The following is a 15,877-nucleotide window of genomic DNA, read 5'->3' on the forward strand; positions in this document are numbered from 1 at the left end:
GAAGATACCAAATTTTTTTAATTCGATAATTTTATATCTTTTGAATATTTTTTATAATAATTTTCTAATCTTGTTTCTTTATATTTTTTCAGGCATTTTATTTAACCGATTTATATGCTCCCGTCGGCATGGAAGATGCCGCTTTGCAAGATCCAAATCCTGTATTAAGCCTAAATCACATGGAGGGTAAACGACCAGCTATATTTCTTCGGTTTCAAGACAAGGACAATGGTTTTGTTCGCGTTTATCCGGGTAAATTGCAGTGCTCGTTGGAAGAGCCATATGTTAGTGTTCCTGTCGATTCTACGACCACTATTAAGGATTTGATACGTGATGCTCTAGATCGTTTTGGTTTACAAGATAATCCAATCGATGATTACAGGTGGGTGCCGAGTACATTAATTTTAAAATCATATCACATCAATATCCTATTTTTCTGCAGATGTTCCCAAGTATTATTAGATAGTGGTGTTACCGAACGCATTTTATCATGGAACGAACGCCCATGGAATATTATGAAACAAATGGGCAAAGATTCAATACGTCAAATGGAATTGATGCGCTTCTATTTGCAACACCGACAAGATCCCCATGGTCCTAATATTGCCTTGTTTGTGGGCAATTTAGATCCGGGAAAATCTCAAAGGAAATATGAAGATTTCCTAAATAAATATCTAACGGAAGATAGTAAATTTACAAGTATTGGTCCAATCTATTATGAATATGGTTCGGTGGTATTGACCTATGAGGATGCCCAGAAGGCGGTAAGTAAAAGAGAGATGTTTTAAAATTCAAATAAAAATTTTTAACATTTTTCGTATAGGTACGAGCCTTCTATATTTTGCGTGAAGTACGCTGGGATGGCAAAGATTTGTTGGTAATGCTTTTGCCGAACATTGAACCGAGTATGGTGCCACCCGACATAAATCCACTGCTAGTCTTTGTAAATGTTAAGTCAGGCGGTTGCCAAGGTCTAGAGTTAATATCGAACTTTAGAAAATTGCTGAATCCATTTCAAGTATTTAATTTGGAAAATGGTGGACCGTTACCGGGGTGAGTACTGACTTTTTTCGAAAATATTGTCTCAGATGGGTAGGAGGCATTTAGTGGAGTTTCTGCAGAGGGAAGCACTTGGGTTTTCACTCCGAGTATGAGTAATAAAACAAAATTGGTCGATGTGTATCGGAAGAATTCGGCAAAGTAAAAGCTCCACCCTTCAAAGTGATGAATCGGTGAATTAAAATATGGCAATGCCGGTTCTTGTTGTTGTAACAGTTTGGCTGTCACGTTTTCCCTGAAATGATTCAATGATGTTAGCTTTTTATTTGAAAATGTGTCTACTGGTGATCCTGAACCACTATATGGTAGTTGGGATGCGTGGGCAGCTACAGATAATCCACACTCGTCATCTGGACCCATCCGGTTGCTGTACGTAGGGCATTATTCTGTGTGGTTTGAAGCAATCTCTATTGCGAATCGCTGATGAACGAAGTCCAAACTGGCTTAGGAGCACCTCCTTGTACTTGCCCCATGTGGTACCCGAGATGGCTTTGGGCACCTTGATTCGCTTTTGGACTTTTATTTTCAGCGCTGCGGCGTGCCTGGAGAATGTCAGGAGGCTATCGAAGGTGACACTTAGTATTCTAGTATTCTGGACCGTTAGAATTGCCCTGCCACAGAGCGATATGTTTAGTTGCCGCTGTACCTCCTTAGTCCACGATGTGAATATAGTGGCAGTTGATTTAGATGGGGAAATCTGCATGTTTCTACACTGAAAAAATGTGGCTACCGACGATAGGTGGGTGTTGATTTTGTCCTCGATCTCCAATACATCTACTCCAGAGGCAAAGATTGAACAGTCGTCAGCATACATTACGTTTAATACCATCTAGGGGGGAGGGGAATTTAGAAATGTTGAAGTTGAATAGCGAGATGACACATCCTTGACACATATTTTGCGGCTTTTCGACTTCTGTCCCCTGAACTCAACATATGCCTGCCTATATAGTTATATATGGGAAATTACAAAAATCTTTTAAATTCCTTGAAGTTGAGGTTTGCAAGGTTATAACTCGCGAAATATGAACATATTGCATATAATTTAAATTCAATTCTATAAAATGAAGTGTTCTTGTCAAAATCTTGAAATATTGGTAATAAATAATAAGTTGCGTGGAAGCTGTGATGGTGGTAATGTAAAAAAATGGGTGAAAATGTGTTGAAGCCAACGAGTTTTTTTGTGTTCGTTCCCGATTTGTGGCTAAACTACACAACGCACACACATGTGATCAGTGACTAAGTTGCAGAATACCCCATGGACAATATGGTTCTAATGTATGATTTTTCGATATAATCACTGCATCCACCCAAAATGGATGCTGACATTTTGAAGCCGGATTTTCGGTGTTTTTTGAATTTTTCTTATAATTAGGATGCGCATCCAGACAATAGAATAAACTAATTATAGGATCGTAGAACTCGTGATTCTGCTTCGTTTAGTGTATATCTCATGAATGTGCTCACTGTAGCTTCTTTGCAATTGGGTTCCAAAGACGAAAATTTAGTGCGTAAATTTTTATAAAAAACATATTTTTTGAGTCTAAAATTAAGAAAGTCCATTCAAATTCCGTGGAACCCCGCGTGATTTTAGTTTTTTTACGTGCCGGATCTAATGAGCCCATCCATGTTCAATTCCGCCCATTAAAACGGCGGATATAGGTACCTTGAATGTGGGAAAAACTGCAAAAACTTATTTTGACAAATTCGCGTAAATAATCGCGGTTTTCTTCGGATTAATTTTACATGCATTTATGCTTGTATTGTCAAATTCGCGAATCTGCGTGGAAATAGGTCAAAAATACATCGATACGCGAATAATATGCGTATTTTATCCAAAATTGATTGTGGAGGCACATCCGCGGTTCTTAACCGATCCTTTTAAAATAGGTGTCCTTTTGCGTATTTTCATAGGAGATTACTAAAATCGGATGCGCATAAAAATCGTATGCACGTTGCGTATTTTTAAGCCATTTTTAGGGTTTTTGCATAGTAAAGTGCATCGAGTGGCACACTTTGACCGCTAAATTAAACATTGAAAAATTAATAATTATTGAAAGACATTGATTCGGTTTATACGAAAATCGCATGCGCATCAACTGATTTCAATTAATTCGCGAATTGCAAGCTTTTCAATATTGATCATTTTTATGTATTGTAAATGCAATATATTTAGCCATTAATGACGTCGAAACTCTTATCAGATGAATCTGCCGATATTTAACAATCATCTAAAAGAATTTGCAGAAGAAAGCGTCGTATATTTTAGAAGATTAAGGCAAAACCGTATCCTCTTAACCATAGTAAAAAAATCGAAAATTCAAAAAAAAAAAAAAATAGTTTTAATTCAAAAATTAATTTATTTTATTTTCCGATATCTTCATGTTTCTATTTGTTTGTCGCGACTATTAAACCGTATTTCAGTGTGATTTGACTAGTATGCAAAGAAAACAATGGTGTTTAAGCATTTGTGAAGAAATTCGCGAATTACAACGAATAGGAATCCATTTAATATATATTTGAAATACAAGATTTAAAACCGCTATAACTTTTGTGCGCAACATCCGAATTTGTGAACGCGAACAGATTTCGAATCAGCATATTTTTCTTAACCTATGTACCAAAAATCATAAATGTGCTCGCAAAAAAAATTTTCAAAAATTTTTTAATGGAATTTTAAAAGAATTTTGTAATTTCCCATATATAGTTAGTTAGTGCAAGATGTCATTAATCAACTGTATCGAACGCCTTGGACAGATCCAATGCCACAAGAATTGTCCGCTCGGCAGGTCTTGTCTTGTTGAGGCCATTGGCAATGTGATTAACGGCATCTGTGAAAGCTGTGGTGGTACTATGTGATTTCCTGAAGCCATATTGATGTTGTTCCAGCGTTAGGTTTTCCGTCATGGATGGCAGCAGGAGGGACTCCAAAACCTTCGCTAGTGGTGACAGAAGGGAGATAGGTTGATATGAATCTCCCCGACTAGCAGATTTGTGTCCTAAATATCACTTTGCTTCTGGGCCGATATGCTTGAGCATGACCATCGAGATGCCGTCAGGTCCTAAGACTTTAGATGGTTTAGCCTTTTGAATGTTGGCTTCTGGGCCGATATGCTTGAGCATGACCATTGAAATGCCGTCAGGCCCAAAGCTTTAGATGGTTTAGCCTTTTGAATGTTGGCGCTAATGTCCTCTGGCGTGAATTGTCGGAGAACTTCCTTTTGCATGTTTTTCGGTCTCCTGTGGATTGCTCTTTTGCGCTTATTCTGCTCTGTTAGATGTTCGACGCATTGCTGGCAGAATTTAGGCGCGCATCTTTAGGCATCCGATACAACGGTACCATCGAAACTTACAACTACATTTCCGTCATTTGTTTTGCCTCACGTGAGACTCTCTGCGATGCTGGTTTACAAGATTATTTATCTGTACCGTCAGATCTGGAATTATTGGGTCATCTAGTGACGTCTGGTGCTGAAGATTGTTGTTGTGGGCGGTAGCACATTTAACTTCAAAGATGGCGATTCATCATCACTTTATCGACCCGGATAAGCATCGGTTCATAAATGTCTCTTTTTCGTCTATTAATAGAAGAATTGTTTTGAGATCTATTTGCAAATATTCATAGATGGAATTCCACCAAGAGATTTCATAGTTGCAGAACTTCTTCCTGATGAGACATTTATATATGAATTATATACTCTGGAATACTAAATATATTTTCTTTGTATCTTTATTCTTACATTTTCAGATTATACGTTTTCCGTCACATACCGCATTATAAGATCTTGGTTTGTGGCGGTGATGGTACCGTTGGTTGGGTTCTACAATGTCTAGATAATGTGGGACAAGATTCGGAATGTTCAAGTCCACCTTGTGCCATTCTACCGCTTGGAACTGGTAAGTTAACGATCTCTTTAAAAAAAATTAGAATATTGAATTCAAATTAATTTTTTTTCAAAATCTAGGCAACGATTTGGCCCGTGTCCTCTGTTGGGGTTCCGGCTATACAGGCGATCAAGATCCCCTTAGCTATTTGCGTGAGGTAATCGAAGCTGAAGATATACGCTTAGATCGTTGGACTGTTGTCTTTCATCCGGAAGAGAAACCCGAGGAACAAATATTAAAGGTTCCCACGAACACAACCGGTAAGAAGAAGAAGGCTCATCAAGCACATCTATCGCAACAAACAGATCAGCATCATCAAGAACCGGCCATTACATCGAGTGAAAAATCAGGTCTTTTGATTACACAAAATTTTTCTTTGTCTCTCTCTCTCTATATATATATTCGTATATATACTCTCTATATATATCTTTCTATGTTTTGTCTACTCTACATTATTCTTTCAAAATCGGAAAAAAAAACAAAACAAATATTAGAAAAAAATGTGTACGAATTAAAAAAACAACTCAATATTTTTGTTAAATATTTAATTTTGTATTAATATCTACAAAAATTCAGATACAAAATCGTACATATTTTTTTGAAATAACTACTATATAATTTTTTTATACAATACCTTTTTGTATATGGATTTTGATTTGAATTCAATGTGATTTGAAAGAAATTTAATTTTGTGTTTTAACACACGAAAAGTGATGTGTTTGTGTGTGTGGGCGCCATATTAAACACTAATGACCTTGATATGCCGTCCTCTCTGAACAGAGACTGATAAATGTTGTAATTGAAATTCTAATTAAAAAATTAAATGAAAGCCTTGCTATATGTCAATTGCCGTGAGAGAGGAGGAGATATATCACACATTGTAAATAGAATTATTGAATAAAGTGAAGCATTCTTCATGTGATGATGATGTGATATTATTTGCATTATAACCTCCCCTCTCCCTCTCCATATTTTTCTTTTTAACATTCTGTATAATTATTTCTTGTTGTTGTTGTAAATGACATAAATGTTTTGTGTAAACTAAACCAATGAATGAAACAAACTCAAAAATTTAAAAAGAAGAGAAAATACAAAAAATCTATGACAAGTAATTGGTCAAAGAAGATGATAAAAATCAAAAACAAAATTTAATGGATGAACAATGCTGTGCTAGTTTTGATGTGATCATAGATGTTTTGCTTTCCAATAATAATTGTATATTATTATTTTTTATTTTTAACATAATATTTTAAACATATTGCATGCCTAATTTTTAATTTTTATTTTACATAATTTCTTTCATACATACATATGTGAATTTATTGCATACGTGTGCATTTTATTGTTGCAATGTCGAGTGTATATTAAATTTGTCATTACATATTCAACAGTGAGACCCCATAAAGTATTAAACAGTAACGAGGCATAAAAATGTAACGCTTTGGTCATATTATTTCAATTATAAGTTTTCAAACTAATCATAGTAATTTGTTATTTTAAATTTTCAGTGGGTAGAAAATTTCCCAGCTAAAATTTATCAATAACGGACCTAGTTTCGACTATATTGCTTAGCTCACTGGTTTTCAGTTGTTAACCCAATTTTCAAACCTGAGAGTCTTTTTGTGTTGCATTCCGTTTTCCGCTGGCCACAACTTTCCATGGAGTAGCGCCCATATAAAAGTTCCGATCGATTTAGGTATTTTGAATGTCCACCTTATGGTGGGATGTTATTTTTTATAACATTTAATGGCATCAATAAATAAATTATATAATTATAGAAATTCCAGATTTCCACAAGTTTTCTGCGCTCAGAACGAGGTTTTTATATTTTCTATGAACTCTCTGTAGACAGACTGTCTTCTGCAATGTCTGCTTACTTAGCTGGCTTGTGTCAAAACATTTGTTCCATAACCCGAGCTTATAAACGATTTTCAGGCGCGTCGGTCTTGTGCTCAGGTCTTTAAATTTGACAGGCCATGTTCCGAAATGTTTGTCGTCCAATTGATCTTCGCTCGCTCGCTTTTATATGCATTTTGATCTGGAGCATCCATTCTCACAAAATGACCTGTAGTCGCTGCAGCTCGATATGTCTGATGATACAACTCATGGTTCATTCGACGGCGATATTTACCGTTGACGCAGATCGGCCCATAGATCTTTCGGAGAATTTTTCTCTTAAACACTTCAAGAGCTGCCTTATCTGCTTGCGCAAGTACCCATGCTTCAGATCCATACAACAGCACGGGTAAAATCTGCGTCTTGTAGAGTGTGAGTTTAGTCTGGCGTGAGGTAGCATTGTTTCTTAACTACTTACTTAGACCATAGTAGCATATGTTGGCCAACACTATTCTTCTTCGGATTTCAAACCTTTTTTATTTATTAGTTGTTTTTACGGCGGTACCGAGGTATATAAAATCGTTCACTACCTCGAAGCTGTTGCTTTCAAGTTCCACAGTTTATCCGAGTCTACTGCGTTTTGTGCATTGATACCATAAGCTTGGTCATCTCGCCATTAACTGACAGTCCCACTTTGGCCGACTCCTTCTCAATTCGTTCAAAGGTGGCTGTTACCGCTAGCAATGTCCGACCCATTATGTCAACGACGTCGGCTAGTAACATATGCTGTTTGGTGTACATAGTACCATTTTTGTTCACATTTGCGGCTCGTATGACCTTCTCCAGCAGGATTTTACACAGGTCACATGACAAATTGTGACCTTGTCTGAACCCTCGTTCAGCATTGAATGGCACCGAGAGGATTTTTCCGATTTTAACTACCTTGCTCCAGTTAAAATTTTCCTGCATAGCCGTATTTATTTTGCAGGAATGCCAAACGCAGATATGGCTTTAAACACCTCTGAGCGGATTGGGCTATCGAATGCGGCTTTATAGTCGACGGTGAGAATGGGTCGATGTGTTTTTCTAGACCTTTTGATGGATTTACCAGGTCTGAAGCCGCATTGGTATGGTCCAATACCACCATAGACCATTAGCATTAGCTGTATCTGTCACAAGGTTTCCTTCGTCATTTCTACAGATGGATGTGCCTGCACCAAAGCCTTCGGTTTGGTGTTTTACTCGTTGGTTAACTTTCTGAAATTCATTCTGCCTCCTGTACATCTCGATTTGTTCACGCTTACGTTTTTCTTATTCTGAAAGTAAATTTCTCCTCTCCCCTTTTCTACCTATAATTCTCTCTCGCATTATGTGCTGCTACTGTCTGCAGGGTTGCCCTATACGCCGCGTTTTTCAACGCAGTAGCATTACGAAACTCATGATCCTACCACGGGTTTCTTTATGGTGGTTTTTGGTACCCAAGTGTTTCTTCTGCTGCAGTTTGTAGGGAGTGGGCAATTTTTTGTCATTGTGCTTCTATATTATTATCGGGACAATAATCGATATTCGCTCCTCGGGACGATCGAACGTCTGAAACACTCGATGAATGCCCTCCGTCTATCACTACATGATCAATTTGGTTCCTCGTTGCTTGATCGGGAGAAATCCAGGAGGCCTTGTGTATAACGAGATGCTTTAATCTGGTGTTGCTAACTACCATGTATTTTGCTGCCTCGAAGTCAATCATGGAGGTTGAATTTTCCAACGGTGGCACCAAAAATATTTTCCCTTCCGACTTGTCATTGAAATCTCCTATCAGAATTTTAATGTCATGAGCAGGACAGTCTGGGCTTTGTCATGTTAAAGCCAATCAGAGTCATTGCTTGGTATCTATCATCCCATACATCACCCTCTGCTATGTCTACCCTATATATTTCTGACCTAATCCCCAGCATGAGTTTTTCATGCACTCTTACATGTTGACGATGTAATTCGAAAAATATTTATAAATCAAGGTGATTCTAAATATCATTTTCCTATATATCTAGAAAACCACCCAGAGTTCTGGAAATAAAATTAATTGAATAGGCTTTTGTATAAGATAGATGACTTGTATAAATTTCATTATAGTTAAATTGATTTTAAATTTAATCATAAGAAGAAGATTATAAATACTACGATGCCGTCAAGTATGCAATTATTCATATGTATGTCTGAACATATTATTACTATTATTATTTGTGATATGCATGCAAATAGTTTATTTATAATAACACATAATACAATTATATAAACCAACAAATATTATGGACCAGTCTAAGCTAATGTTAACTGAAAACAGTTTTCAAAAAAACTGATAAAATTCCAAAAAATATTATCTGTTTAGAAATGTCCCTTTTGGGGTTACCAATTTTAGGTATTCTGAAGTCCAATTTAGTCGAAGTTTATGCTTCTGACTTTAGAAATAATGAGCTTTAGAATGGATTGTGTAAATATTTGTATTATTTCTATAACATGTTCTAAACTTCAATACCAAAAGCTTTCTTTATATTAAAGTTGGCAGTTCAATGTTACACATATGCCTTGATCCTTATATACTTGAAAAACCCTCATTATCTTAATCAATCTCTACCTCTATTGATTCATCAAACCGTATGTTTTTTTTATAACATATGCAAAATTTTTTATAATTATATTTCCCTGCAAAATTTGCAGGATTTTTAAAGCTACCTCCCTATTAAAACCCTACATTTAATAATGGCCACCAGAACAAAGACCAAGCTTCTTGATACATTTATTAACGAAGTTTTCGAACGTATATAGTACGAAAGTCTAAATCCACTTTCGCAAGTGATTCCTGTACCAAATTTCACTATATGTATTTATTGTACTAAATTTAGTATAATTTATATAATTACATTAACACATATATAGTTAATGATTAGGTTATGTTAGCTTGAAAAGAGGGTTGGATGATATCACCACATGTCCCAAATGAGAAGGACATACACATAAGCCAATTGAGGCCTGTTGTGCGCTCTAGAAATGCGGAGAAAGTTAGAATTATTGAAAGTTTAGATTAAAAAAACATTTGGGTTTGATTCCTCTATAAATTTAGGAATTCCCTGTTTTTGTGAACACCTTCAGTCTTCTTCATTCACACTCCCTCAAATCGGTTATTCCGTGAAGAGTATCATTTCCCAAGAATTGTTTCTGAAGGCATGTAAATGCTGACAGCGATGCAGACAGCGTTTCACTGTCTTCCCCATACGCTCTGCACATGCTGCTACCTTGAGTAGATGTGCCTTCTGGCTGAGGTGTCCCGTCAGAATATCCGTTAGTCGGCTTATTTCTTTTTTGAGTTTTGTTTTTATGCCTTTTTAGGGCGAAGATCATTCATGAAAATGTTTTTATTAATTTCTCTTTCGAGATTAGCTACATGATCGGAGTTGCAATGAAAAGGAAAGCCAGAGAGATACTACATTCCCACCACTATGCGACGCGTTTCGCCGTTGGTTAAGCGGCTTATCAAGCATATTGGGAAATGTGGCTTACAAATGTCTTTACTTGATAAGTTGTATTTATATCGACTATTGCTGCGAAATTGCATCTACGAATTAAATTCAACCGTGTCAAGGTTCCGACATTTGGCATCACACCAGAACATTCCTTTTCAGAGCAGATTTTTCTTGTAGTGACGGACTTTTTTTCCATCAGACTACAATATTTTTTCTTCAATGATATGCAACTGCATATTGTGCAACCTTAGGATGATAAGGAGGTGGCTTTGAACGCTAAGGCGCGTTAAGATTTGCTTAGTTTTGTCTTCACTGGGTTTACCCCATAAGATTTTGGTGATGAGGAGACAGGAAAGGGATTGGTGGTATTCACATCTATTGTGGGTAGTGCAGTAGTACTCCTGGCTAGTTGATTTGTTATTTCGTTGCCTATGATTCCTTGGTGACCCGGTACCCATATAATTCGTACAGGTCCTTGTGGTGAGAAATCATTAATGGTACATTCCAGTACAGTTTTGGATTTAACTGTTTTGGAATATATTGCTATTATAGCTTAACCTTACATCTATTCTACATACCAAGAGAAATTCATTTATACAAAATGACAAGATTAAAGAGCATTTAGTATATTTTAGAACTTTTCCTACGAGAGTTATACGGATTTCTAAAAACATCCAATACTGTTTAGTACTTTTAGTATTATTACGTGTACATTTTATTATACTACTCGTTTCTATAATGGAAACACATATGTGGTCCTTCCGAGTAAAAGGGTATACAAAATTTGGGATTCCCGGGCAACTTATCGGAACCCAACAACTACCCAACCTCTCATACCTGATTCGAAGTATTTGAAGAGAGAACCAACACCACCCTCAATAAGTCCATAATATCTGTTAAATCTCCATTACAGTTTGTATAAATACACTTTGTCATATACTTTACTTTTCTTATATTTTAACACTTTTTGTTTTTCTGTAACATATCTTTATTTCTTTCACTAAAAATCTATTTGAAAAAGAAAAATCAATTTATTTAATTGTAAATGTTATTTCCTCTTTTAACAAAATTATTACAGGCGCCGGCGATGATGAATGTGAGGGTACCAAAAACGAAGACAATACCCAAATCTTTGTCATGAACAATTACTTCGGCATCGGCCTGGATGCCGATCTCTGTCTGGACTTTCACAATGCCCGTATGGAGAATCCCTTCAAATTTAATTCACGTCTACACAATAAGGGCGTCTACGTTAAGATGGGTCTACGCAAAATGATGGGCGGACGCAAATGTACAAAGGATTTGCAAAAGGAATTGCATTTGGAGGTTGATGGCAAGGTCGTGGAATTGCCACCATGTGAGGGTATTATTATATTGAATATATTAAGGTGGGTCGATAAAACAATTTTCAAATTTTTTGAATTAAAAAAAAAAATAATATTTTAAATTTGCATTGCAGTTGGGGCAGTGGTGCCAATCCCTGGGGTCCCGATAAGGATGATCGTTTCTCAACACCAAATCACTATGATGGCCTATTGGAAATTGTTGGCGTCACGGGTGTTGTGCATTTGGGACAAATTCAGTCGGGTATACGCTATGCAAATCGCATTGCCCAGGTGAGTAAAGGATATTGGATTTACAAATTTTGATTCCTGTAGGGAAGGTTTAAAAAATATACTAGTAAGGAAAGAAGTAAAGTCGGACGGGGCCGACTATATGATACCATTCACCACTTTGGGGATATTCAATAGATGAATCCTAACAGATGGATCCATAAACATGTCATTCTGCAAGATATACTAAATTTTTTCATTTGTTCAGATATAGAGTTGCTTCTTACAATGGGACAAAATTATTGGTCTGTTCCCGTACTGCAATAATCTACTAGATTTTACTATTTTCTTCGATATCATAAAGGAAAAAAGTGTTATCGGAGTAAAAAATAGTAGATTCTTGTAGTACGGGAACAGACCATATGTAAATCAATTTAAATCAAATATCAATCGGACACCCGTTGATTATTTGGATAAATATCTGATAAACATGAGGAGTTTGGTATACCATTTACATTAAATCGGACGATAATATATATGGGAACCGACTTACAGGAAACTTCAGATACATCATTCTAGACCTAATTCATTAGGCTATGCAAAATTTCGTGCAAAAGGAAATATATAGATTGACTTTGGTGCACCATTTACATAAAATCGGACAAAACTATATATGGGAGCTATATATAAGTCTGAACCGATTTTTAGGAAACATAGCACAGGTTATTCTAGACCTAATTCATTACGCTATGTCAAATTTCGTACCAATCGAAAGATATAAAGGGCCTTTGGTGCACCATTTACATAAAATCGGACAAAACTATATATGGGAGCTATATCTAAATCTGAATCGATTTTCAGGAAACTTAACACACATCATTCCAGACCTAATTCATTACGCTGTGCCAAATTTCGTGCAAATCGATAGATATATACAGCCTTTGGTGTACCATTTACATAAAATCGGACAAAACTATATATGGAAGCTATATCTAAATCTGAATCGATTTTCAGTAAACTTATCACACATCATACTGGTCCTTATTCACAACTTAATGCCAAATTTCACCCAAATCGGATCATAAATGCGACCTGTACTTTGTTAACAAAAATACATGGACGGACGGACAGACGAACATGCGTAAATCGACTCAGAAAGTGATTCTATGCATATTCTCATAAGGAACCACGGGTCTATCTCTATTTCTTTTGCCTGTTACAAACATATGCACAAAGACATAATACCCATAATACCCACAGTGTGGTGACTTCGGGCTTGCTAAAAGTAGTACGATGTGATAAGTAGGTCATAACTGAGGTCTAATAAAAGAATTACGATGTGCAAAGCTTGTTCTCAATTCAATTGATATAGGATTTACAAATTTTCATAATGTTGACACTTTGTGGGTCAGAAGGAGTGGACTGATGGATTGCATCCTCATTTTGTGGAGGATATTTCCCAACTTCTAACTAAATCTACGTGTGGATGAGATCGGTTATACTCTTCGAAAGTGATCGTGCGCACCAGCCAGCTAGACAGATGGGCGGAAGGACCTTTGTAAATCGACTCCAAATTGTCTGAAATGGATTTGGTCCAGAGAAACTTGGAATCTAAAACCAAAAATTGATGAGACATTTTTTTTATAATAACAAAGAATATACACCCTCAGAACTCATAAGGCTGGAGCTATAAAAAGTTCGGACTGGCCGAACGACATGTTTACTCAGAATGTTTAAATATTTCATCTTATTTTAAATAAATGTTTTTCTTTTTTTCCTTCTTAGGGTGGCCACATAAAAATGCATTTATATTCAGATTTACCCGTGCAAGTTGATGGTGAACCATGGGTACAATGTTCCGGTGATATTGTGGTTTTAAAATCTGCTCTAAGGGTAAGTGTTCACTACAATTTTCAATTAAAGCTGTTACCTTTTTCGAGAAAAAATATAGTTTACTTAACTCGAACTCCTTTTCAATTTCAAATTTTATTTTGAGTTTATATTTCTGCATGTTTCTTTGCGAAAGCATGTTGTTTTTGCCCCCAAAAATCAAGAAGCAAAGTACAAATAAATTTATTAGATTGGAGCCTTTTTTAAGTAGACTTTTTTAAGCTTTGTTATTATTATTTTTGTTACTAAGTTTATTTTGTTAAAGCCGTCAACAAATTGTTAAATATTTTAGTTCACTTATTAGTTATAACACTTTGCCTTTTAAAGCCGACAATTTTATTTTGGTTACATTGCTTTTCGTTTGAAATACTTTGTATTTATTTAGTTTTTATTTAATTATTTATAATTAGTTCGTTCCTCTTTTTTGTTTATTAATCATACAAAAAGTGAAAACATAAACATTTTCAAAATAAACAAATCAAATCTATTCGCAAATACAATGAAAAACTTCAGTATCAACAAAAACAATATTAAACAAAATGCCAAATCAAAAATAATCAAAACTATATATGCAAATACATTGATGTATAATTGATGTATGTGTTTTTTTAATTGCCAAGATGTAATTTAATGTTATATATTTTGATATTTACCCCTTTTGAATTGAAAACAAAAAAAGAAAAACAAACAAAAAATTTGAATCAAAATCAAACGAATTTAACTAGACACTATGCTGCACTCTCAGGTCAATAAATATGGAATTTTTAAGAAAAATTTTCAAAGACTTTAAGATCTTATTTTTTTTTATAGATGCTGTATTAAGCGTGAATTTTTATGAATAAAGTTTTCCAAGACTATTAGACCTTCAGGAGTTTATTTAAAAAAAATCTTTAATAAGAATGTATTTGTTAAGAATATTTAAACAACTATCACAACAATAAATTTGGATTATTTAAGAATATTTTTAAGGGCAATATGAGATGTAATCCTGGATCTTTTAAATAATGTTTTCTGAAGAACCATTAGACCAATAATTGGATTTTTATACCATACACAACTTTGTTATAAGGGTATTATAACTTTGCGCAGTCCTAGACCCACCTTTTAGTATACCGATCACACATGTCATATATTGACAAGCTCAGTTGACCTAAACATGTGTATCCGTCTATCCATAATAATTTTTAAACACGTTAAAGGTCACAGTTATGGACAAATCGTCACGAAATTTTGCATATAGGACGGGTTCTGGCCAAAAAAGGCCCCTATAGTTTTTGGTAATCATATTAATATTTTATTTAGGGAATGAAATGACCAAAAACTTTATTTTTGCTTGTTTTTACAATTATGACCCGAACACCGCGAAATTTTACTTGAATGTGGTCAAGGAATAAGCAAGACTGTTTTGATGAAGATCGTTCAATATTTGATGGGTCAAATAGATTCAGACTTTTGTGTGAAAAATGACTAAAGTTTTATTCTATGGCGTATATATTTATTCCTGAAGGACATATACTTGAGATGTTGATAATATATCTATGAAGATTGGTTGGTACCAATTATATTGATGTATGTACTCGGATGTGGGAGCCGTACCTAAACATTTATAGGTGTATTTTGGTTACGATATTCTTTAGTATTAGCGTTACACAAATGGAAACGATGCACGGATCTTTTTGAAATTTTGTATGAAGTTCGATTATGGGCAGTGTCGACGCCTATAATATGCGGTGATGATCAGATGATATTTAGGGGATGAAATGGGGTGAAAACAAATTTTTTTGGTTTCCATGGGGTCTTGTCAACTTATTAGAAGAGCTGTTTCGTTAATGATCGGTCAATATTCAGCGGGCCAAATCAACCAAGAAATTTCTGTGTAAAATTAAAAAAATATATATTACATGTTATTGCGTATGCTCAACCCGGGAAAGAAAGATGAGCTGTTGACATTTAATCGGCTCGAAATATAGATCCATAGATATTGGCCTAGCGTTGTCCTAGTGGAACACGACACCTCTCCTGATGGACAATTCTGGCCGTTTCTGGTCAATTGCTATCTTCATATTATAGTTTGGTCATATGGAAGCAACTCATAATAAATAATCCCCTTCCAGTCCCACCAAATGCATAGCAGAACCT

General features: G+C 35.4%; 1 protein-coding gene across 1 annotated transcript in view; it reads left to right on the top strand.

Moving 5' to 3' along the window:
* Positions 1-15,877, top strand: part of LOC133335877 (diacylglycerol kinase theta) — a 61,488-nt gene that overhangs the window by 38,922 nt on the left and 6,689 nt on the right. Inside the window, exons 9-16 of the mRNA XM_061544169.1 lie at positions 93-382; positions 443-764; positions 824-1,053; positions 4,805-4,953; positions 5,022-5,291; positions 11,374-11,683; positions 11,755-11,911; positions 13,634-13,741. Coding sequence (XP_061400153.1) covers positions 93-382; positions 443-764; positions 824-1,053; positions 4,805-4,953; positions 5,022-5,291; positions 11,374-11,683; positions 11,755-11,911; positions 13,634-13,741 — 1,836 coding nt within the window. The remainder of the gene's footprint in view (positions 1-92; positions 383-442; positions 765-823; positions 1,054-4,804; positions 4,954-5,021; positions 5,292-11,373; positions 11,684-11,754; positions 11,912-13,633; positions 13,742-15,877) is intronic.

The sequence above is a fragment of the Musca vetustissima genome, unplaced genomic scaffold (genome assembly GCF_032173495.1).
Source record: "Musca vetustissima isolate MV318-11 ecotype Yass unplaced genomic scaffold, APGP_CSIRO_Mvet_v1 utg3891, whole genome shotgun sequence".
Taxonomy (NCBI): domain Eukaryota; kingdom Metazoa; phylum Arthropoda; class Insecta; order Diptera; family Muscidae; genus Musca; species Musca vetustissima.